A 24,992-nucleotide genomic window follows, 5' to 3' on the forward strand; every position below is an offset into this window, starting at 1 on the left:
AAAAAAAAAAAAAAAACAGTAATAATAAATGGAACATTCACAATGGACAAATCTATAGACAGTAGATTAGCTGGTCTCTGACTCTGGGGTAAGATGTGGGGAGTTAAGGCTAAGGACAGCAGTTTCTTCTGGGTGTTGCAAATGTTCTGAATTTGATTGTGTTGATGGTTGCACAACTCCGTGATTACACTACAAACCACTGAATTACACACTTTAAATGGGTGAATGGCATGGTATATAAATGATATCTCAATAAAATTATTAAAAATAATACTAACAAAGCACATGAATGGTGCCATTATTGAATTACAGGGTGTCTTTGTCTACAGAGCACCAGCAGTGGCCGCGGAAGCTCTCTGCAAGGCTACCCCAGTGGAGGGATGGGAGGAAATGGGATGATGAAGACAGGGTCTTAGTCAAACTCCACATATTTTCATTTGATACCCAGTTTTCATAGAAGCAAGCGGTATTTATTGAACTTCCTCTGTGAGTCAGGCCCGGCTTTCAGGTGCCAAGACTTCATCTGCCAGCAAAACAAACTCCCCACTCTCAGGAAAGATGGACTTTAGATAAGAAAATGCCAAACAGGTAAGAAGTCAGGTTAGACAAGCTGGAAAAAGAACCAGCTGGGCAGAAAACAGAAAGTTGGTTCAAGCTTTTCTGCACCATCTAATGGAAAAACCCAAATGAACGTTTTGGCCAACCCAATATTTTGCATACAACAAGTTAGGAAGCCTCCTTTGAGAAGAGGCCTGAAGGAAGCAGTGGTGGGTGCTGTGTGGGTATCAGGGGGCAGGAAAAGCAAAGTCTTGAAGTGGGAAGGTGATCAGGGCGTTAGAAGAACAAGAAAGAAAACAGGGTGGTTGGGTGGATGAGTGATGGGAGAGACAGGGATGAGGGGTTTGGAGGGTGAGCAGACAGAAGGGCCTCTGGCTCCTTCCCAGGATGATGGCAGGGTCCAGAGCGCCCTGACTCAGGTTTTAGAAGAAACACTATGACCACTTTGTGGAAAATGGACCAAAGGGCCAGAGTTGAAGCATCCTTCTTCTCCAAATAGTTTCGCCTCTTATTCAATAGATTTGAGATCTTTCTGAACGGTTTTGTTTCTTTGCAAAGTCTGCACACTTTTAGTGCCACTAAGCTATGGTTTTGGTTAAAAAGAAAACATATTCAGTATTTTTTATTTTCATCATGTATAGATGGTGGTATCATTTTTTCTCATATTCAGATTCACTTGTTTGGCAAGTTTTTGACCTAAGAGTAACACTCAGGCTTGTAACAGAAGCTTGGCAGTAGCTCAATACAGATGCTTATTGAGATTCACATGGGCGGATCTGCATAGATTTATACAGTATCAATATGTCTTTTCACATCAATTGGCTAAGTCATTGATCTTAGTCTCAACATAAAAATGATTCACATTTGAGATTATTTTAGATAAGTTAACAGCATTTCACCAAGAAAACACCAACATTTCAGAACTTAAAAACAGCTGAATATTAAGACTATTGTTCTTTTACAGGCAAAGAACTGACAGAATAAAACCACTTCTGGAGATCACATAGCTAGTAGTTTAAGTGGTGTGGCCAGGATTTAAACACAGGCAGTTTAAAATGCAATCCACAAGGGACTTCCCTGGTGGTCCAGTGGTTAAGACTCCCAGCTTCCAATGCAGGAAGCACGGTTCAATCCCTGGTCGGGAAACTAAGATCCTACATGCGCTGTGCAGTCAAAAAATAAGTAAAATGCAACTCATAAACTTCACCACTACACTAAAGGCACCTCCCAGAAAGAGGCATCTGAGTTGGGCCTTCTAGCAGGTTGCACCTCCCCACTCCCAGGATTAGAGGGAACTGGTAAAGACTGGCATATCCATTCTGGGGAAGGAGTTGGGGAACAAACGAGGATCCCAGCTCATGAGGACAACCTCAGCAGAGGCTCAGCATCTTGTTTTACCATGGAGGCAGTCAGTGCATTTATGGAAATTTCTAGGGTTGGCCTTAATCTTCCAGATCCTGTGTGGGGTGGAAGCTGTGTGGCTGGAGATCAAGGGAGGGGAAACGAACGGCCTAGAGACAGTAAGGTCTTGGAAGATAGTGAGGATCAGGAGTGTGGCACGAGACTGGCAGTGGGTGTTGGCTAAGAAGAGAAAGGACGATTAAGCCTGGTGGGAGTGGTGGCCCTTGGATGGTCCTGGTGCTGGGAGAGCCCCAGCCATAGGCCTTCCTACAAGTCCTCCCTCCTTTTACTTCATTCATGATAAATCACACTCTTCTCCCTCACACAGTGCCCTGGGGGAGATGACAACTCTCTCAACAAAGGCTCCCGTCCTTCAGAATCTCACCTAGAGGTGGTTGTGGGCTGGGAGGCTTTGGTATAAAAAACTTTTCATTTAATCTTTCCAATCTGAGGAGGTGGCTGGTATCTTCCACCTTAGGATAAAATGATGATAAAACTGGGACCTTAAAGAAGCTAAGTGACTTGCTTGAGATCACACAGCTAGTAAGAGGCAGAGCCCGGGTTACTTGAGTTAAAAGCTGCTGTCAATGCTAGCACTGGGGAAAAGTAGCAGAAAATGCTTAAATATACCAATCACGGACGTGAAAGTGAAAAAAGTGAAAGTGTTAATTGCTCAGTCTTGTCCCCACTCTTTGCGACCCCTGGGGACTGTAGTCTGCCAGGTTCCTCTGTGCATGGAATTCTCCAGGCAAAAATATTGGGGTGGGTAGCCATTCCCTTCTCAGCCCAGGGATCCAACCCGGGTCTCCTGCATTGCAGGCAAAGTCTACCAAAGAATTCCATGAGGTTTTCAATTTTTCCTAGACAGCTCTAGAAGGGTTTAAGAGCATCCGCTATTACCACAATCTCGATCACAAACCTGTGAAATTACCAGCATAATGAATTTCCACTGCCTTTCCATTCTGTGCTATTGCTAGAGGGAATTCACTCAGGATAGAATTCTTTTCCAAAAGCAAGATGCAACAAACTCTCTGCTTCAAGGACAACTTACACTCCAATCACAACACCCCTTCCCCAAGACCGATACCTAGCTGGCAGTTAGAATCTCGGAGGCAGGACTCAAAAGGTCATCCCCATGGCCTCGCAACGCTCAGATCCTGACCCCCAAACTCCACCTTCCAGGCCCTTCGCCCCTGTGCGTTCTCAACGGAATGCTCAGCTCAATGTGGCGGGGAGGTGGGAGTGGGGGTGGGGGAATCGGGGGCGGGGTTCTCCATCCTGGGGGAGGTAGCCCTTACTTTGGTGTTAGCGAGCGACACCCTGGCCGGGTAGATGTCGGAGTGGGACAAGTGGAGGAGAGCTCTGGGGTCCCTGCCAGGTCTGGTGTTCGGAAAGCTTGGACCACAGACAGCACCGCCGGCCCGGCGCAGATTCCAAAGACAGCCCGGAGAGGAGCCCTCGCTGCGCGCTGCAGCAACCAGAGGAAAGGTTCGGGAGGTCAGGCCAGGCTCCCGTCCACTGGCGGGGCGGGGCGGGGGCCGGAGGCGGCCGCGGGTGAAGCCCGGATGCTGGGGGCTAGCACACAATGGGCCGGAGCGCACGGCAGGGCGCGCAGCCAACGCGCCGCCGCACCACGTGGGCCGCAAAGCGCGCAGGGGCCACCAGAGGCCCGTCGGCCCAGGCCGGGCGCGGCGCGGCGTACGTGCGCGCACGCGCGCGTGCGTGCGTGCGATTTGCGATCAGGCGGCGCGGTGGACAGCCCCGGCGGCGGGGCGGGGGGAGTTATATTGCGGGGTCCTTCCTCGCTCACCCTGGTTCCTCTCGGAGCGGAGACGGCAAATGGCGGACTTCGATACCTACGACGATCGGGCCTACAGCAGCTTCGGCGGCGGCAGGGGGTGAGGCGGGCGTGCGCGGGCCCCGGCCGGGCGCGGGAGGCGGCCGGGAGTCGGAGGTGGCGAGGTGGCGGGTGGGGGGGCTGGCCCCTGGGCGGCGGCCTTCCCGCGCTCACACCAGGGGCGGCGAGCCGTAGGGGCCCGGCTGGGCCGGCGGAGGCCTCGTAGAGGCGCCTGGAGGACCCGGGCCTGGAAATGGCGCGCTCGGGGAGGGTGCGGCGGCGGTTAGGCTCCTAGGGGCTTGCTCGCGGGACAGACCCCTCCTTGTGTCTCCTCCGCCGCCCGCGACGTGTCTTTCCTCTTCCTCGGCCGCAGGGCCGGGCTGCCGCGGCGCTGAGGGCCCGGGACGACGGGCTCCCGCTTCCAGCCCCATCCCCCAGGACGGCAGGGCCAGCGCGGGGCTCTGCTGCAGAGCGGGGGTGGGGGCCCGCTACCTGCCCGGCCCCAGCCCTGGTCCCGGCCGCCCCTTCCTGTTGTCAGCCTGCGCTGCAAGTGTGTTTGGCCATGAGACCAGCGGTCTGTGTCGGGTCGGAAGGCCGAGAGAGAGGTGATTCTCTTCCGTTTTCGGGTGAGGCTGGGATTTGGCAGCTGGAGCCCAAGAAGACCAACCAAAACAAACACACCGTAGCATTTTCCTTTTATCCTTCCTTAGATCAGAGTGCCTTACTAACAAGTGCTACGTGCTTACTGGCAGATATATGTTATGACCTGGAGAAGGAATCGCATTTAGCTTCCTTCTGATTCTGGTCATACACAAACTATATGTGCACCTTGTTTAAAAGAAAAATCCTTGTCTAGTGAATTAAAAGCTTATAATGCTTAATTCCAGGGACCTGCTCTGCATTTTTTCTTTTTTTTCTGCACGAGTAACCTCGTACAGAATTTAGGAGATGGGCTATGAACATCTTTCTGTTTGTCAAGGGCACACTTTGCCTTTGTGTGATTTGCAGAAAGGATTACTTTCCCAGGAAAACACCACAATAGTACCTACTGAGGTGTCCAGTCTCCTGAGTTTCAATCCCAAAAGTATCTTTGTTTGGTGAAGAAGGACCTTTTAATACCTCGGTTTTGGAATGGCTCAAATAAAAGCTTGTTTGGGTGCGTGAGTGCACCAAGTACCATTCATGACTGTAGAACATGGAAGTTGGGGGAGGTGGAGCCACCTGTTATTTCAAAGAATACTTTATTTGCTAATAAAAAAGAAATAGATGTTGGATTACATGTACAATTACTGCCTTTGGGGTAGGTTTCTACACATCAAATTTGTAGTTAAGTCATCTTGAAATTTAATGACCAGTATTTTTTTTTTCTCCTAGTTTCAAAAAACATTTGGAAGAACCCAGGAAAACTCTTAAGATTAAGACAGATCCAGGGAATTTTAGTTGGTTTGAGACTACAGTGTTAGTTGTAGTATACAAAACCTGGGGATTTTTTTTTTTAATTCTTGGCTTTTGACAAATGTACCAGATGTTCTGGTGACTTGAGGTGTTAGTCTTCCTGTGTGTATCAAGTTTTGACAGTTGGGCTGCCTTGAATAACAAGTTGATCAAAAGTAAAATTCTCGTTTAAGATGCTTTTTATCAGAATATCAGAAAAGACAAAAGACAGTGTTAGCCATTTGCCCAGATGTACTCCAGAAACTGATATGAGAGAGTAGCAGTTGGCCCCATACATTTCCTAAGCTTTTTAACAAAAAATCCTTTTGCTATTAAGCATCTTCTACAAATGACCTTGGAATTTTCCACTTGACTTCATCTTTATATAAAATACATAGGAGATATTGCTCAGGTAGCTAAAAAGTAGTTTTAAAAAACCTGTTGGTGAATTTGTGTGTTATTTTAGGCAGTGTCTGGAGTGGGTCCAAAAACTTCACGGAGGACCAGACATGTAGTGGTGTGATCTGTGCCAAAACTTTCTTGTTCCAGATGGTTAATGTTAACTTCATCAGGTCTGAAGTTATCAGTTATTGGGATCTTTGACATTTAACAAAATGATAGGATCAGATGATCATCTTCAGTGATCGAGTTATGTTCACATCAGTACTTGTCTCAGGGCTTCCTGAGTGGCTCAGCGGTAAAGAATCCGCCTGCCAACGCAGGAGCCACAGGTTCCACCCCTAGGTTCAGAAGATCCTCTGGTGAAGAAAGTGGCAACCCACTCCGATATTCTTGTCTGGAAAATTCCATGGACAGAGGAGCCTGACGGGCTACAGTCCTTGGGGTTGCAAAGAGACACGACTGAGCATGCGTGCACAGTACACGTCTCAGTGCTGTTTATGTCAGATGCGATGCTTCACCATTATGGGTGATCACCACCTGTGGGACGGTCCTGTGTTGTTTCATGCTTGTTTCTTTTTTTTTTTTTTTTAATGCTCCACCTTTTTTTTTTTTGGCTTCACCCTGTGTCGTGAATCTTTGTAGCTCCCCTAGCAGGTATCAGCCCACGCTCCCTGCAGTGGGAGCGCAGTCTTAACCACTGGACTGCAGGTATCAGCCCACGCTGCCTGCAGTGGGAGCGCAGTCTTAACCACTGGACTTCCAGGGAGGTCTGTGTTTGGCGCTTTTGTAAAGCACCTTGTCCCTAGTCTGGGCTTCCCTCATAGCTCAGTTGGTAAAGAATCCGCTTGCAATGCAGGAGACCCTGGTTCAATTCCTTGGTTGGAAAGATCCGCTGGAGAAGAGATAGGCTACCCACTCCAGGATTCTTGGGCTTCCTTTAATGGCTCAGCTGGTAAAGAATCCGCCTGTGATGCAGGAGACCTGGGTTTGATCCCTAAGTTGGGAAGATCCCCTGGAGAAGGAAAAGGCTACCCACTCCAGTATTCTGGCCTAGAGAATTCCATGGACTGTACAGTCTGTGGAGTCACAAAGAGTTGGACGCAGCTGAGCAACTTTCACTCACTTCTCTCATCTAAAACACCTTAGGTAAGATGTCTTAACTCTGTAATCAACTTGGGTCACAGGTGAAAGGGATGGCAGGTTTGTCAAAATCTAAAAACTTGGGTTTTAATAATTATTATACATTCCCTGTAAGTGTATTTTGTAGTTGTGTGTAATAACCAGTTCGGTTGTCAGGAAGCAGTGTTGAACAACTGCTTTATTTCCCCAGCCTCTGAAGGCCTGTTCCCAGGAGCAGAGGGGAGAACCAGGGACGGCACTGTCGCTCAGAAATCGAGTCAAAACAGAATTCCAAATTATCAGTTGATTGTACCAGATCTTGAGTGTATTTTTGTGTTGCACTTTGCTAACTTATCTTTCTGAGGATCTGATTTTTCATTTGCCTTTGGCAGTAAAGTGCCATTGACACTAATTTTACATTTCTAACTACAAAAGGTCTTTTGAGTGCTGAACCTAAAAGGAGCATCAATCCTGAGAATTAGATTGGAACTTAGAATTAGCAAGAATTGATATTGCTGGAATGGTACCTGCTAAAGATGAATTAAACTACAAAGTTAAATATTCTTTATTAAGTTCTAGTGGGGGGAGGTTAGAATTCTGATCTTTGAGTCTTATAGGACTTAAGCTTGGCATCTGTGTCTAAATGTCTACGTTTATTTTAAGTCTTATAATGTAGAAGAAAGTGTATGAAAGCTGACTGACTAGTTTCACTGACAGGATCTGTAAAGGTGTTGAAAGGCATATTGTGAAAACCTATCAAATGGCAAATTGTTTAGGTTTATTGTCATCCTGCTCTCCCCTCCTTAGTCTCCCGGTGCTTGATCCCAAGACATTGTTCTCTTCAAATACTTGGTTTTACCAAGAGGTCTTTGAAATGTCAGAGATGTTCGGGCAGAAGCCATGGCGTTAGAATGAGTCAGACAAGAGCTCAAGTGTTCTCTCAGCTGTGTATTAGCTGTGTGGTCTAGACGAGTTCCTTAACCTCTCTAAGCCTCATTTTCCCCACATATAAGATAGAAACTCCTCTGTAGAGCTGTTGGAATATTAAATGAGATGTTAAACTGCAGCATGGTATCTGGAACATAAATGCTTAATAATCGGTAGCTGTTGATTTATAATATTTTACTTCTTAAAATATTTCCTTTGGAGTTAGTAAGAATGGGGAAGTTTCTATTGAGAGTTAGCTGGAATGAGTTATTGTTTTCCTGGGTATATTTCTAAAGCCAATTAAGGGAATGCTATTCATTTTATAGGCATAAAACATTTATAATAAGCATATATAAGTATCATAAATTAGTGTTAAGTAATTTGTTCTTGTACATTATTGGTTTGTAACAGTTCATGTTGGACTATTAAAATGCTTCTGAGATTTCTTAAAAAAAATTCTTAAGTACTTTTAAAATTGAGATTTCTATTTGAAATTACCCTTGGTGTTCTAGAAAGACTTCACACAGAATCAAGACATCTTCCCAGAAACTTGGAACGTACAAAGCAGAATGTTTGGCCGAGAGGGTCAGGGCATCGGGACTCAGTCCTGGATCAGATCCAGCTTCGCCTGGAAACAGGAGAGTGTTGGGCAGGGGACCCTGCTGCCTCTTTGCCTTTCCGTCGTTTGTACAGGTGGTAAGACTTGCACACTCAGGGCGCAAGTGACCAGCTGATTTTGATGGCACTTCATAGCTGTGATGTCTAAGTTGTGTTTGTGAATCATTGAATATCCTTGAATTTTTTAAGTTTGCCAAGCATACCATAGTTTTTTTTAATGTTCTTGAAAGGACCCTCAGGATGTGTTCAAGTATATTGATACTCTGTTGAAAACATGGCACCTCCACTGTGCTCCAGCACAGGGTAGATGGAGCTGGTGATCCCCCTTGCTCCACATGCTATTCTTCTATAATTGAAATAATCAGTTGCATTTTTGGAGGGAACCCCCTAATTTTTTTGGGCCAAGCCCCACAGCCTGTGGGATGGTAGTTCCCTGACCAGGAGTTGACCCTGGGCCCTCGGCAGTGAAGGTGCAGAGTCATAACCAATGGACCACCAAGGAATTCCCTGGGACCTTTTGAATACCTAGCTTAGTAGGAGACAGCTGGTTTCTCATAGCTGTTTCTGTATTCACTCTTAAGGTAGGTGGCTTGACATTCATGAAGGGAGAAAATCCAGCCTTAAACAGATAAACAGTTGGAAGTGGGAGGATTGTTTTAATGGACTTTTTAGATAATTGTAGGTACTCTTAATTTTTAACTACCAAAGCTTGCCAGGTGGTAATTTCCATAAAGGTTAACTGTAACAGTCAACATCTCTTACATTAAAATCCATATAGATTTGTCTTACGTTTTGAGTGTGTCTTTTACCTGTGCATTTTTGTGGTAACGCGATGTATTGGTCCTTTGGAAAATACCAGTTCACTGAGTTATGCAGAGCTTCCAGAGCTTCCAAAAGCTGACATTTCACTATAAGTGTCAAAAATCGGGTTCATCAGTGTCACCGTCAGTTTCATCAGAGAAATTTCAGGAATTGGGAGACTGTCAAGCGTATGTTGATAGATTCAAGTTTTCTAAAATTCTGGGTTTTGCTTGAAAGCCTGCATTTTGTCATTGGCAGCAGATAGTATTGTTGGTTTCCTGAAAGGGACAAGACTCGCTTCATTTACATGAAAGTGCCTGACACCCGAGTCTGGACCACAGTTGGTTAGTTCTTTCAAGTAAAAGTGTTGTTCCATGAAATGAATAGCTGATTCAGCTTGTAACTTACTCACAGGGGTGTTTTTCCTCAAGCTAACCACGTACTTCTGTAAGCAGCAGAGTGCTTCATTCCCATTTGGTAACAGGATATTTTAAAAATGGGTCAGTATTTAATAAAGTTAATCATTTTGACCACTTTATCAACAAACATTCTTTGCTAAAGATGGCTTTTTATTTTTTGTCTGAACCACTCGTGGGATCTTAACTTAGTTACTCGACCAGGGTTTGAACCCAGGCCCTTGGAAGTTAGCGCATGGAGTCCTGACCACTGGACTGCCAGGGAATTCCTCCCTCCCCTTTTTTCCCCTATTTTTTAATTTAAATATTAAAAAAAAACTTTTACAGTGCTGTGTTGGTTCTGCCATACAGCAGTGCAAATCAGCACATTTAAACGTACCCCTCCTCCCTCTCCCCTCCCCCAGCCCCTCCCTCCACCGGCACAGCGCCAGCCTGGGGTCCCCGTGCCGCACACAGCCTCTCACCAGCTCTCTGTCCTACACCTGATAGTGTGCGTATGTTGATGCTTCCCTATTCGTCCCACACTCTCCCTCCCCTGTGTCTGTGTCCACAAGTTCCGTTCTCTATATCTGCGTCTCTATTCCTTCCCTGCAAGTAGGTTGTGGTACATACATACAATGGAATAGTATTCAGCCATTAAAAAAAGAACACATTTGAGTCCGTTCTAGTGAAGTGGATGAACCTAGAACCTGTTACACACAGTGAAGTCAGAAAGAGGAAAACAAATATATTAATGCATATATATGGACTCTAGACAAATGGTATTTGATGAACCGTTTTCTTTTTTTAAATACTGCAAGTGCATGAGTAATGGTGCGGTGTGGTGCCCTGTCTTGATTTACGTGATGGCCAACAGCATGATCTGTGGAGGTCTCTGCACTCTTTGACTCAACAGGACTACTACAGCTGGTTAGCCCACGGAACTCTTAAATGGAAGAAAGGTTTTCCTCTGGAGAGACAGAGCCAGAACCAAATAAAGGATGGTTTAATGTTCTTTTAGGGGCCATCTGAAAATCTAAATGAGTACCTATCTTGGTGAAAGAGGTTACTTGCAATCCTAAAGTAGTTGGCAGGCTTGTGGCTTCATTCCTTCTACCCTGATAAGTAGCAGATACTGTTGGAGTTTTGGCGATAAAGCAGTGAACAAGAGTTCCCGCCTCAGAAGGTTGCAGTTCCCTGCACTGCTTTTTGTATCTTTCAGATGTGACTGAATTAGGAAGCTCCCATTCACAGCAGAGAGAGCCCCTTGAAATAGGGCTCGTTGAAGAACTCACCCCAGACACTGCCCCCCACACCACCCCCAGTGTTCACCAGAAACTTGGAGAGGCTTTCATGCACATCCTGTAGTAATGATAGTTGTCAGGATAAAGGGATTTAATTTTGGGTGCTAACTAAAGGCTTTGGGAAATCCATACACTTAGAGAAAGGTCTGCTTGGGAGTGCAGTGTCTTCAGTTGGTCCATGGGCTTGTTTTTTAAAACCTAAGCTAAAATTGAAATGTCATGTGACATCTTGGATGGGATCCTGGGACGTGAAAATGACAGACAGTAGGTGAGAGCTAAGAAAACCTGAATAAACTGAGCTTTACTTAGTAAATGTGTTGATGTTGGTTCAGTGATTGTAATCAGTGTGTCTTACTAATGTAAGATGTTAATAGGTAAGGGGGCTGGTAAGATGTTAATGAAATGAGGGGCTGGCTTTTGACAGCCTTACCTTTTTTGCTTATTGTCTCGAAACGAAGTAAATTACACATTTTGACCTTCTTTGCACGGTCAGAGGATTTTGTCTTTGTTGCTTCCTTGCATTTTATTCTCAGAAAGGCAGTCTTACTGAGGTTTATATAGGATCTAGGAAGAGTGCCTCATGGCACGTGATATATGCTAGTGTTTGTGGGCGGCACGTGAACAACCAAAGCTGTTGATGAGCCCTGGAAGCACTGGAGGCAGAGGAGGCCCGATGCTCCAGGTGGCCCAGAGGCTAACACCCAGGCCAGGGCACCTTGTCACTGGTCCTAAATGGCAGCAACGAGACCTACATTCTGCATAGTGGTTTTTGTTCGTTTTTGGTTGTGCTGGGTCTTCACCGCTGCACCTAGGCTTTGTCTAGTTGTGGCGAGTGGGGCTGCTCTGCAGTTGCAGTGGGTGAGCTTGTTGCAGTGGCTTCTCTCGCTGCGGAGCGCGGGCTCGGGGGCATGTGGACTCGGTAGTTGCGGCGCACGGGCTTAGTTGCTCCACAGCATGTGGAATCTGGCCGGACCAGGGATCGGACCGTGTCCCCTGCGTCGATTGACACGCGGGTTCCTATCCTGGCCCCACCAGGGAGGTCCTGCTTAGTTTCTGATTCACTTAGAAGTCTTTCCCAGAAATAACAGCATGTGTCCTTCATTACTGATTATCTTACATACTTTGGAAGCAAATCTTGAGCGCTTAGTTTTGTTTCATCCACTTACTGCTTGTAATCCCCGTCCCATTTATCTCTTCTCTTCTCTTTTCTTACAGTCACCCTTCCTCCAGTCTCCTCTCACTCCTCTTTGTCTTTGCTTATTCACATTATCATTTTGAGTTCAGTGTTTCGTCTGCTGTCTGGAAAATAGAGTTAAAGTGGCTTTTGCTCCACGCTGCAGAGATGGTGCTCATTACTGTCTCCTGAATTTTCCGTCATCTTTTACGTGGGATGTGACTTCTTCTTTGTAGATACCTGGACCTCCTTAGCTGAATTATCAGCTCCTTGCTAGTAGGAACTTAGGTTTAGGTTTGTGCCTAAGGAACTTTGTGACTTAGGAACTGAGTCTTAGGTTTGTGCCCTTAATATGGTGCTCTGTATTTAATAGACATTCAGATACTTTGTTGACTTGAGTGAAGAAATGTGACCACTATAGGATTTTGGTCACACATGGAGTTGAAAGTTGGCTTTCTGAAGTGACTGAGGGTGTAATTATTACTTTAAAACTTTCATATATATATATATATATATAAAATCAATAAAAACAATAAAACTTTCATATATATATATAAAATCAACAGGCTGTCCCTGTCGGCAGCAGGCATGAATGGGCAGGACCCTTGCTCGATGGGGGCTGGTGATGGGGCCTGGGAGCGCAGCACAGACCTTCAGCTCAGTCTGTCTCTGAATTGCAGCTTCGCCTCGTCTGTTGCCTGTTTTTTGTCCACAGCTGCTAGTCAGGCTGCTTCTGCGTGAGCAGCGTATCCCGCAGGGTGTTTAATCTACCCATAACACTTCAGAATTGTTATTAAACTTTTATAAAGCAGTCAGTCTTGTGAAGTATTTTTATGGTCAGTCTCAAGCTCCTCTATAATATAAAAATTTGAATATTTGTAAAATAACAGATACAAAAACGGAGGTACAGAGGTGGTTTAGAAAAGGTCCTTCACCAAGCTAAGGTGCCAGATGAGTCTTCTGTGTTTTAACCTATTTTAGAAAGTGCTTTCGTGTAACATAGCTTATTTGGAGTAATAGTCCCCTCTAAACTTAAAAGTCTCTCCTAAGAATTCTAGCTCAAAGGCTTTCTGACATGTGACTCTTTATTTGATTGGTTGATGACACGTGTATCGTTTTATCACTTGCATGTGTTTGCTCGGGTTTGTCTCAAGTTGCTGGCACACTGTAGGCTCTTGGTAGAGTGAATACACTGAAATCTGTCCGGCTCCAGTCCCGTTGCGCTGTAGTGTCTTCAGTGAACAACTCAGTGAGAAGCTAAAAACCACTCAAGTCCTGTAGAGCCGAGGGCATCAGGTAGGACAGTATTTAGGACTGCCTCTGTAATTTCTTGAAAAAATCTACAGTGTTAAACCACTGGCAGTTGCGTGAGGCTGGGGTGAAACGAGAGAGTTCAAGGGTCTGAGTTCTGAGTTTGCTCTTTCCACAGCTCCTGCTCTTAAAGTACTGCTTGCCTGTTCTTCAGTCTTCATCTTCCCAAAGCCAGAGCTGGCTTCTGATCATCCTGCGTTCTTGCTAGACGCGATCCTTATCAAGGCTCAGGTGGCTTTCTGCAGTCAGAGGCCGGTTCACCCTGTCTCTTCCGTCCTCTGTCCAGCACCCCACAGAAGTTCCCACATGCCCTTTTAGCAAGTCTTTCTCCCTCCCGTGTTCTTGGTTCATTAAAGGTACCCTGCCAAAGTTACCATTCTTTCATCCTCACCTTCTCGTTGATTTTTTTTTTTTTTAAGATCATTTTAGCCCTTTGCCTTTTTATGTATCTGTGTAAGTATATACACAAGCATGTTCGTATGCATTTACAGTTATTTTTGTTTTATTTGTGCTCTTCAGACATAAGCTACTTGAGGGCAAGGGGCTGTTTTCCACCAGGTGTTACTTTAAATGTTTTAAATTACAGTTGGTTCTCTGTTTTGACAATTTTCCGAGTGTTTGTACTCTTTTTATACATTCAGTACCCAGTCCCAAGGAGTATCTTCCTGAAAATATTTTAGGTTTTATGGTTATTGAAATGCAAAATAAGCCACATTCAATTGTAAGTCTATTTTTCTCTTATTCAAGTGTTGTCTTAAAGGTATTTATTATCAAACATTTGAGGTATCTGGAATTCATGTCAGGCAAGTTGTGGAATTTCTTTCATGATATTTCTAGCACTGTGTGAATTTTAAAGTTACTTTCCAAGACCTGGTATTAATATTATACCCTGCAGAAGAAAGAGAAGGTTGACTTTGGGCAGACCTTTGACTCATGTGAGGAGACTCATTTGCTTTAAGTGTCTCTTAAAAGTAGCACCTCCCTCTTTTAAATTTTTTTCCTCTAAACCTTTTATTTTGAAATCTTTCAGGTCTCCAGTAAAGTTGAAAGAACATGAGACAGTGGACCGTAGTAGAGTCGCAAGTTTCACAGCTGTTTTGTCTTTATGCATTCATGTGCACACACGACATTTGTGCCAGACTCCCTGAAAATAAGTGGCTGTCCTGACTCTTCATTCCTAAGTAGTGTGTCTTCCTGAGAACAGAGGCATCCTGCTAACTGTAGTACCAGTTATCACTCCTAAGAGATTTAATGCTGACAGTAATACTTACACACGCCGGTTTCACATTTCTCCACCTGCTTTTTCTTTTCCGGCTGTTTGTTCTAGGATCCAGAGATCATACGTAGCACTGGTTGTCATTGCGTTAGTCTCCCTGCCTTAAAGAAGTCTTTCATTACTTTTATGCATTTGAGGAGTCTGTGCCCATTTACAGAGGGCATGTCGTTTAAGTTTGTCCCGTTACTGGAGATACTAAGTTCAGTTACCTGTTTACAGTGGCAACTGAGCCTTGCCTGAATCAGTTAGTACTGTGTTGGTGTGGTTTTCTAATTACATGATTCCTCCTGCATTTTTTAGCTGACATCATTATTAATGTAAAGAAGAGCTCCCCTGCCTTCCATTAATTTTAGCAGACCAGTGTAGGTTCAGAGCAGAATTGGTGAGAAAGTCCCGCGTTCCCCTGCCCCCTGCCCGCCCCCACTGTGGACGTCTGCGTTGCAGCAGCGCAGCTGCTCCAGTCAGCGAGCCTGCACTGACGGCTCATCACCCAGTGTCCGCAGTTGGCAATAGGGTTCCCTCCTGACGGTGTGCGTTCCATTCCGTGGGCTTTTGCAAATGTGCAATGGCCCCGTTTACTTTTAAATTGCCTGTAAAGCATTGTAGCTCTCTGCTGCGGGTGGCCTGGTGGTGTCATGTACTCTGCACATGCGCACGGTGCATAAGCAGCGTGTGCAGCGAGCACGTGTGTGGTTTCTCAGGAATTCACTGTCTTTCTTCGTATTGACAGTTTTCCAAATAAAGCTTAGAAAAATTGAGTAACTCCTCCAGGTGAGTATTGGTAGAGCTGGGATTTAAACCACTACCTCTCACATTAGCAATGATGGGATGGAGTCAAGGTCCTGCCACTTGTAAGCTCTGTGAAAGGGAAAGTCGCTCAGTCGTGTCCGACTCTTTGCGACCCCATGGACTGTAGCCTGCCAGGCTCATCTGTCCATGGGATTTTCCAGGCAAGAATACTGGAGTGGGTTGCCATCCCCTTTTCCAGGAGATCTTCCCAACCCAGGGATCAAACCCAGATCTCCCGCATTGCAGGTGGATTCTTTACTGACCGAGCCACCATGGACAAGTAAACGCTTCTTGTCTCAGCTGAGGAAATTGCATTGAGGCTTAAGTGAATTAGTCATATGCACATATATTTGAGGACCCAGTGAGGTAGTGCGTGGCAGAGTGGAGAGTATGTATGTACATAGTACTTGCTACACAAAAATCTGTATGAGAGCATATTATCCATCATCAGACAATAGCAAGAGACAGTTGTACTGTGAATGAGTTAAACTTCAGCTTCAGGACAGTAAGTTGGACAGTTCATTTCTGTATGTGTTAGTGTTACTGGGTGTGAGGGAGGGCATTGGCTTAGGTTCTATTCTTCCGTTCTTATTTAGGGAATAGGAGAACCCCTTTTCTGTAGGAGGATGTTCTGTTTGGATTTGATCCTCTAGGGAAATCTATGTTTACACAGATTGTGTATTTCTGGACATTTTTGTCATCCAAAAATAGGCATATTTTCCATAAATGAATTTTGGAATTCTTTGTCATTTCAGGACAATGTACATGGTGGTGTGCTGAGTGAGAGGCATTTTCCTTGGCCTCTGGGGCAGGAATGCTCGGGCAAACTTGAATCCTGTCTTTTTCTCCCTCCCAGGTCCCGTGGCAGTGCTGGTGGCCATGGTTCCCGCAGCCAGAAGGAGCTGCCCACAGAGCCCCCCTACACAGCATATGTAGGTAATCTGCCTTTTAACACAGTTCAGGGCGACATAGACGCCATCTTTAAGGATCTCAGCATAAGGAGTGTACGGCTAGTCAGAGACAAAGACACAGACAAATTTAAAGGTGAGTTCAGGGGGTTTTTACTGGGTTATTGTAAGCGGGGGAGAGGGTCTAACGCAGAGGGCTCTAATTATGAAGGTGTTTGGAACATTTGCCTGGTCCAGGTAGTTGAAATAAACATAGCCCTTTAACTCATAGGTCTTCAGTTCTACGTGGCAGGGAGGGGAGGTATTTATAGTCTAGTTTGTAGAAAATGTGACACATGCCGGAGTAAATCTGGAGCGTGCCTAGCCTGTGTGGCAGTTCTGTCTCTGCCAGAGAAGGCGTTCCCAGGAACGAAATGAAGAAATGGAACCCGGGGCTTCTCAGGTGTGCATCACTTTGGCTGACTCATGCACCTGGGGCTGGTTTTCCTGTGATCTGGTTTATTATGAAGTCCAAAGAGTAACCTGGTACTTGTCACTCTACATTTGTGACTTCAGCGCATGTGTTTGAGGAAGTGATGGGGTCAGATTTCAGATCAAGTTAGTGTCTGTGGATTAGTCTCTTTAGGGCTCTTGAGCAGAGAAGGACTAAGAATGGGGAATCAAATGGCATTGGCGTCTAGCTGAATGAAGGGAGGTGTGCCTGCATTTAAGTGCTTGATGCAGGGTCCAAGGGCATTTGGTTTGCTTTATTGACCCAGAAATGCACCCATGAAGAGCGCAGAGAGGCTGTGGCGGGGTGGGGGCTGTGCCCGAAGCAGCGGTGTGCTTGGCAGAGTGCTTCTGTATTTTTGTCGTTCTGAAAGCTTTCTCACCTAAGAACCTAGACCCTTTTCATTGTAAGTGATCAAATAATGAAAACCCGTGTACCCGTTAAGCTTGTGGAAGTAAGTCACACTGGGAGGAAGCATTAAGAATTCAAATATAAGGTACAAATACGTGGGTGAATGGTCATTACCGAGGCATTTAGAATGCAGTTTCTCATTTGCTGTGGACATGACCATAAAAAATGATTCCCACTAGGTTTTCTTCCTGCTACTTGGTTAGCATTGAGCCTATTTGGGAACATTTTATCTGAGGGGAATACAAATGTGGGGGTGAAGCCAGCCTCAGGGCCGAGCCAGCAGCAGCAGGTTTTAAGAGTTTGTCTCATACAAGGGCATCTTTGGCAGCTCTAGTGTGAGGCAAGTGTGAGCTCTAGAGGGACCAGGCGGCTGTTGCCTGTTTGAGTTTGGAAGTGGTTTTCTCGGTTCCTCTGAACATTGAATCCACGTGGGAGAGGCATGGATACGGAGGTGCAGGCCGAGCTGGGGACGGGGGGCTCTCCAGCCATTCTTTGTGTGAGCAGATGGTGAACAGGAGAAGTTAGGACGCAGGCTGTCGCGCTTGCCGTCCTAGTGGGGTTTGAGGGTGACTTGTGATCATACAGGAGGGGGAGGGGAGGGTGGTAATACAGGGTGCAGTGTGAGCACAGGGGGCAGTGGGGAGAGGGCTCTTAACCCAGATTTAACCCAGGGGGCAGGGAAAGGGCATGGACCAGAGTGTGGCAAGTAGAAGGAAAGGCTTATTCAGAGGTTTAAGCGGGGAGAGAAGGGTGTGTGGTTTCCTCTGCCAGGAGTGTCCTGTTTACAGGCCCGTGTCAGAATCTAGCATCAAGGACTCGGGTTGTCAATAAAGCACCCAGACTAGCTGTCTTTAATTAGCCTCCTGAAGAGCATGTGCTTGTTGCTGAGGGTGTATTTTTCAGCTTTGTAAAACAGATTTTATACCAACTACCTGAGCGGTAAGTAATAGGCACCTTCAATGTAGTATTCCTTCAAAGCGTGTTTAGTATCCAGTTTGAAATCTGTGTCTTCAAGCCCCGTTAGATGTGTTCAGAAGTTAGAAGTCATTCAGAGGTCAAAACTAACAGCTCTTCAATGATCCAGGCAAGGTTTTAATATTATGGTTAGAAGGTAAAGCTTTATAAAAATAGCTACTATTTCATTGCCTGTTTGGTTAGCACTTTCTGATAGAATATAATTAAGAGGAAGGACTTCCAGGCAAATTCTATTTATTAGAAAGTAAAACATGCTCTTTCAGGTTGTGCACGTCTGAGGCCGTCTAGGTGAAACAGAAGTGGTAGTTGTGATGTAGGGAAGGGTACAGACAGGGTCCCACCGTGTCTTTAACCTAGAGTCCTGGAGGAAGTCAGGGTTTGTTTTCTCTTACAGGATTCTGCTATGTAGAATTTGATGAAGTGGATTCCCTTAAGGAAGCCTTGACATACGATGGTGCAGTAAGTATATTCGGGTCTTCTCTGTGGTGATAGTCGCTGGATTTTGTCTTGCCAGTACTTACCATATTTTCCCCTTATTAGCTCTTGGGTGACCGGTCACTCCGTGTGGACATTGCAGAAGGCAGAAAACAAGATAAAGGCGGCTTTGGCTTCAGGAAAGGTGGACCAGATGACAGAGGTGATTGGTTCTTATACAACTGAACATAAAAGTTGCTGTATGCCCACTGATTACAAGTCTTGTAGGTTATAGTAGACCTCTTATCTCGTGGGTCTGATTAGGTATTTATGAGCTTTTGAAAACGTGTAAAATCTTATAAAGAATGGATGATGCTTCTGCAAGCCTGGGTTTTTTTCTTCCTTTTGGCAGCAAAAAACTTCTCTAAAATTTCAGTGAGGTTCCCATCACATGAGCTATACGTCTTCCAATGAATTGCCCCATGTTTGTGCAGCAAGGTAATGATCAACCTCAACGTTACCTTTTTTGTGTATTCTCAGGAATGGGCGGCTCTTGAGAGTCTTGTGGTAGATGGGATTTCCGGTGTCAGTATTTAAAGTGTCACCACTTACCCTTTTTGGTGGCCTTGCTGCCGTTGTATGGTTCTTGTGAGTAGCCCGCCTGGCCGGACTGCTGCCTTCGATCCTCTCACAAAAGAAACTTTCCTGAAAGGTACCCAGGCACGCATCAAGTCTCTATTAGAGCCTCTGTTTTGGGGTAGGACTTCAACGACTCTACTGGAGCCCAAGTTGAACTGATCCACCTTGTTTTGTTACCATTTCTTTGCTCTTACACATGCCTGTATCTTACACTGAGTCTTTCCCCTTGATGGGGTCTAGTGTGTACGGCACGAATAGAGTAGTGTTATTTCTAGAAGTAGTGTGGAGGTTCTAGAAGCTTACAGAAAGCCTCATACTAATGGTTCCTGGTGGCTCCCTCCTAGATGGTAACAAGTAGTCCTGTTGACCTCTTTGTTTCTTAAAGGTGGACATAGTCCACTTGATGATTGCTTTTCTTAACTCAGCGAAGCAGACTTGTGGGCACCTCCTTGTGTCAATCCGTGAGGTCAGTTTGCATGCCAGGCTTTGAAGAGTTGATGTTCTAAACATTTCTCATCTCTCTCTCTCTCTTTTTTTTTTTTAATGATGAAAGTAGTTAATATTTGGTCAAAATGTCCATTGTAACCATAAGGTAGAAAATGAAACACAGGTCTGTTTTCTTTCCTGTAAACTGGAGATCCTCTGTACTGGCCACCTTGTTAGAGGAGAGCATTAGTGCCTCCCTGCAACCCTATCATCCCCCTCACAGCAAAACTCGATAGAAGGTGACTGCCAGGTGTGGGAAGAACTGGTCTTGGGAGTCAATTTCTTAAAGAATTTATTTCCAGTACTGCTTTAGCTAAACAGATGGCTACTTATATCTCTTGAATGATTTAATTACCCCAGATCCTATAGCCAGTCAGAAACGAGCTTATTCACAGAAGTACAGCATAACCCAGTAGACCTGTAGTTTTATGTGTAAGCTCGTTTCTGATTGAAAAGTGCAGCAAAGTCATCTCAGAGCCACCTCAGGGGTAGTTAGTGACTCAGTGAGTGGTGGCCCCCATCTGCCAGTTCTGCATTCCCTGGTACTGAAGAAATGGCACAGCGAGTTCCCAGCTCTGAAGGTTACCAGAGGAACCAACACCTTTCTACTGTTCACTTAGCTTGGGTTTTTGTAACTCTGAAGCAAAACATACAGTGAATGTAGCCAGAGAAAGTACCTTGAGACCAGCCGGTGTAGACTGTACTGTATCTAGAACCAGCAGTGCCCAGGCGGTGGCGTACAGCCTGTGCAGGTTATCTCTATAGGTAGACCTCTCTGACTCTTTAATGATGTCTGTTTTTGACACATGCTCTTGTTAAAAAGAAAAAAAAAATTCAAGCAATACAAAAAATAGAAGAAAGCAATTAAGGTCCCTGTCAACCAGAAATAGACAGTATGTTAAACTAAACTTTGTAAAGAAAGCTCAGAAGTTTCTCATGGGTAGTGTGCCTCCTAGAGATCTGTCATCAGACTTGATGGAAAGATGGCTGTTAATGTCAGACCAGGCTTATGTAAGAAGAGATCTTGAAGCGAGGTGGAGGTGGTCGTTAACGTCAATGTACACTGGCTTGTTTTCTCTCCCCTGCTGTGCTTTGTCTCATGGTGCTGGACGGAGTAGCGATAGCAGTTGTGTTTATGTGCCTTGTCTGTATGGCTGTGCGCCTATTTGTTTTATGCTAAACTCCGAAGCAAAAATTAATCTCATTTAAGGGGAATTTACTGTCATACTTAGTGAGGAAAGGTACACTTGACAGTTTAGTTTGGGGGAAATGTCAGGTTAATTGTTTGAGTACTGATTAAGTTGGTTAATGAATGGTGAATGCTCTGGTTGTTAAAAGTGATTTCACAAAGAACCTTAGACTTGATTATATGCGTCCAGATTAGGTTTTCCCCCAGAGCAGTGCTCCTGCTGGTCTAAGTCTTTTTACAATTGTTTTTCATTACTTGTTTTGTTCAAAATGGAATTGTTCAAACAAGTCGTCTCTGAACTGAGTTTCAGATAACTTCATCAACTTACAGATTCCTTGCTACCTTACTGTTCACGGTAGTTGGTTGTCTGTATTCACAATGTTGGGTTGTTGCAAACACCCAGGTAGCAGATCCTGAGCCATTGTTCCTGGGGAAATACTTGCCATGGTGAGGCTCAGGCCTGTGAGCCTTTGGTCATGTTTTTGTCAACCAGTCGATACATCACCCTGTTTAATATATATGCAGTTGATCGGTTAATGGTGAACTCATAGGTGCTGCCTGAGAAAGGCTTCTCTGACCAGGTGCGCCCAGCCTTCTTCGTCTTCGGAGCACTAGGAGCACGTCACTGCGATATTCACTCACAAAGAGCGCAGAAGAGCAGAAAGCGCAGCGCTAACTGGGCTGTGAAGAGGGCGCTCGTTTGTGTGAGCCCAGGCTTGTTGGTAACTTGATTGGAGTACACGTGTCAGGTGGCAGGCCTGTCCCTGCCCCGTGCGTGTCAGAATGACAGCAGAAGGCCCCAGGTATTGATTTCGGGATTACAGATCAGTTTTAGTGAGTAGACAGATTTGCAAACATGAAATCTGTGAATAAGGGGGACCGACTTCCTCAAGCTCAGGATCCTTCTTCAAGGATAAGTTCCTACAAAGCTTTGAGCAGTGACACCATCCTTGGAGTGAATAAAAGTAGTCACCTTCAGGAGCTTAAACAGAGAGGGCAAGCGCATTTGTTTAATTATGTCTTAAATTTTTATTGAAAGCTAAAGGTTGTACTGTTAAAAGGTTATCTTAAAACAATTCGTCCCTCTCCCCAATGACTTTCAGTTAAATACAAAACAAAGTAAGGCTTAAGGTTCTTAAAAGTCCATTGAGAAAATGGTTTTCACACTGATGACAATTGCAGCTTACTCTAATTTTAAATAAGATGCGATTTACTTATTTTAGCGGATGCACAAAGGATTGGGGGTGGGGAGCCCTTTGCAGCTGTAAGAGGTGTGGGTTGGATGTGCGGTTCCTGCTCTCTGACTCCCTCTTTGGGAAGGGAGTGGGCCTGATGACAGCTTTGTTTACACACGGGTGCTTTGCTTTTAGAATGATCCACACCTGAATGGCAGCAGAAACTGGAAAAAGGGGAGTGGTCACCCAGAGGTGACTTGGTGTTTTTATTTTGTCTTCACATCTAGCTGTGTGTGTGTGTGTGTGTGTGATTTTGCATTCTAAATTGTTACTTCTAAATTTCAGGTTTATCTTTTTTTTTCTTAACAACTATAGATGATAATCAAAAACAATAAAATGTGGTTTGAGGAGTTTTGTTTTAAGCCTTATTAGGATATAGTCTTACTGGCTTTCCCTGCAAACTTAAGAATTTAAACAGCGCCTTTCATTTTTCTCTCCTAAAATTCTTTTTCTTTTTAATCTTCTATGATTCAAAAAGTGTCAGTGTTGAAATTGCCCAGCAGATTAACATTTGAACCCGTTTTAAGTGCACTTGATCTCGGAAAAATTTCTGATGCTGGACACACTAAAGAATTTTAAATGGAGCGCAAACAGTTCACACAGCTGTATAATCAGCTTTGAGGCGGGAGTATAAAAAATCCTTTGTGGTTCTCTTCCTTCCACAGGTTTCAGGGATGACTTCTTAGGAGGCCGGGGAGGGAGTCGCCCAGGTGACCGGCGAACAGGCCCCCCGATGGGAAGTCGCTTCAGAGATGGCCCTCCCCTTCGAGGGTCCAGTATGGATTTCAGAGAACCCACAGAAGGTACGACGGTGGCGTGTGATCGGGTGGCAGGAGGGCGCCTTCTCATGACGCCTCGGTAAACCGCGCTGTTTCCTCCCCGCAGAGGAACGAGCACAGAGACCACGGCTCCAGCTTAAACCTCGAACAGTCGCAACGCCCCTCAATCAAGTAGCCAACCCCAACTCTGCCATCTTCGGGGGAGCCAGGCCCAGAGAGGAAGTCGTTCACAAGGAGCAAGAATGAGCTTGCGGTGGGGAGGGAATGGGGTGTGGGGGGCGTTAGAGCGAGACCACAGCCTGGCTGGCCCCCCGGACCGGCAGTCCTGCAGTTACCATTCCTGCGCCTGACCTTTGTCCTCCTTTCTTACAACGGAAACACAGAGCTTGTGAGTGCATGTCAGCAGTTAACAAGTGGTTTTTAGTACATTCTTGGCTTTGCTGTATCTACCTAGTGCCCGTTTTGTGCTTTTTTTCCCCCCGCCACTCCTTTGCCCTTTTCCTTCTGTCCTTTTCCCTTCTCGCTCCTTGTCTCCTTCCAGCACACAAGTTTCTCTAGAGGGGCAGAGGCGGCCGCCGTGCGGGAGTTCTCTGGGTTGAAGTGCTGCTTCATTTCTCTCCATTGCTTTTGCCTTTTACTTCTGCCACACCGGCCTTTTCCTTTGCCTTTTCTCAGTGCTTCTCTTCTGACCTGCATGTCGAGTTCTGTATTGCTGTGGCTTCCAAGGAAGAAAGCAAGTCCCACGTTGGATAGCCCCTTGTTTTTAGTCAGCTGTGATCAACAGACAGCCTTTGGGACACCTTGCTTTCAAAACAAGGATAAAGTATCTGTTGATCTCTGCAGATTCCTTCCTATAACTATTTATAGGTAGTCCTGACTCCACTACCCGCTTCCCAGATGGGCTGTTCACGCGGAAGAGGCTCACGTTTCACACAGCAGAACCCGAGAGAATGGTGTGAACTGTCAGTGGGGAGTGCATGCAGGAGGCAGACTGAGTGCCCTGCTGTGCTCACCTGTGCTTATCACTCTTCTAGCATCGTGTCCACGCTGGTCTCCCTCGGGAACCAGCTGTGTCAGAGGCCCCTCTGTGGCTGGATGTCTAGCTTGCTCCGCCAGGCACAGCGGTGCTTTGGGGGCTGCAGGGGGCAGCGCTGTGCTGGGCTCACCCCGTGCGGACACGGCTTCCTCTTGGGCCCCCACGGTGTGTCCGGCCTCCCTCTCTGGGCTTCGCTGTCCCCCAGTGTTAGGTCACAGTGAGAGCCTGTGCTTCCCACCGCCCCTTAATTTTGGAATGAAAATGGGCCTAGGATCTGGCACTTTACTCTCTCACTTGATGAATTGAGAATTTGACTATGCAGATCTGTCAGGTAACAGGGAGGTGGCCCAGGGTCACCAGGTCTCAGCTTCAGGACGTCACTCCCACATAGAGTGTTCAGCTCTCACCCAGGGCCGGGCAGCTAGGCGGCAGCTTTTGAGCTCAGACACCTATGTGTGAACACATTTTTCAGCACCTGAGTCCCAGTTCATCCCACTGGGAGCAGTCCGGGCTCGGCTAGAGCCCCGGAAAAGAGAGACCCTCACCAGCAAGGCTGGAGGGCCGGGGCAGCCGGGCCTAGGCGGCGCGCTTAGGAGACAGCTCCTCGTTAGCTGCCGCCCTCGGCTTCTCCCTGTCCCCAGGTCTCAGCAATTCACAGAACTCTGCCTCCTGTCCTTCCTTCCACCTGTCATCTTTGCTTCTGAGATAAGAACCATTTGTGTAACACCAATACTTACCTAAAGAAAGACATGCATTATGTGGTTGTAATCAAACCTGATGCTTTCAGATGACCTACTTACATCTCCAATGTGGAAAAGATTAAGAACAAAACAAATTCATCTAAACTTCTGGGCAATCCAGTTGACTTTTAAATGTAAGAATGGAATTCCAAACACTTAACACATTCAGCTATATGACAGAAAGTAAATCTATGGATATGGTATTTTGTGAATGATCTTTTAAATAAAAGAAAACCTTACGTAATATTTAATGCTTGTCTTTATTTTTTTGAGTTGTTTTTTAGCTGCTCATAAAATTAACAATTTTATATTTGAAAAGTCATGTCCAAATTTAGTAGGATGTC

At 45.6% G+C, this 24,992-nt stretch overlaps 1 protein-coding gene and 1 non-coding gene across 2 annotated transcripts; both read left to right on the top strand.

Annotated features, from left to right (window-relative positions):
• The first annotated feature begins 3,772 nt into the window (after window positions 1-3,772).
• EIF4H (eukaryotic translation initiation factor 4H) lies at window positions 3,773-24,894 on the top strand. Its single transcript, XM_086374581.1, has 6 exons — window positions 3,773-3,857; window positions 16,203-16,390; window positions 18,525-18,589; window positions 18,671-18,767; window positions 22,759-22,896; window positions 22,979-24,894. Exons 1-6 carry the CDS (start codon window positions 3,799-3,801, stop codon window positions 23,116-23,118), a joined length of 687 nt encoding a protein of 228 aa, XP_086230707.1. The 5' UTR covers window positions 3,773-3,798; the 3' UTR covers window positions 23,119-24,894.
• On the top strand, window positions 17,260-17,382 carry LOC147345000 (small nucleolar RNA SNORA32). The gene has a single exon (XR_015155133.1). It is a non-coding gene; the product is annotated as a small nucleolar RNA SNORA32 (small nucleolar RNA).
• Window positions 24,895-24,992: the final 98 nt, after the last annotated feature.

The sequence above is a fragment of the Bos grunniens genome, chromosome 25 (genome assembly GCF_055505025.1).
Source record: "Bos grunniens cultivar Pamir isolate PY7600 chromosome 25, Bosgru_T2T1.0, whole genome shotgun sequence".
NCBI lineage: Eukaryota > Metazoa > Chordata > Mammalia > Artiodactyla > Bovidae > Bos > Bos grunniens.

Bases quoted from the DNA above. Each gene is read 5' to 3' on its own strand.
- EIF4H (XM_086374581.1), top strand. From the start codon at position 3,799: ATGGCGGACTTCGATACCTACGACGATCGGGCCTACAGCAGCTTCGGC. The intron at 18,590-18,670 runs GTAAGTATATTC...TCCCCTTATTAG, and splicing joins CCTTGACATACGATGGTGCA to CTCTTGGGTGACCGGTCACT. The intron at 18,768-22,758 runs GTGATTGGTTCT...TTCCTTCCACAG, and splicing joins AGGTGGACCAGATGACAGAG to GTTTCAGGGATGACTTCTTA.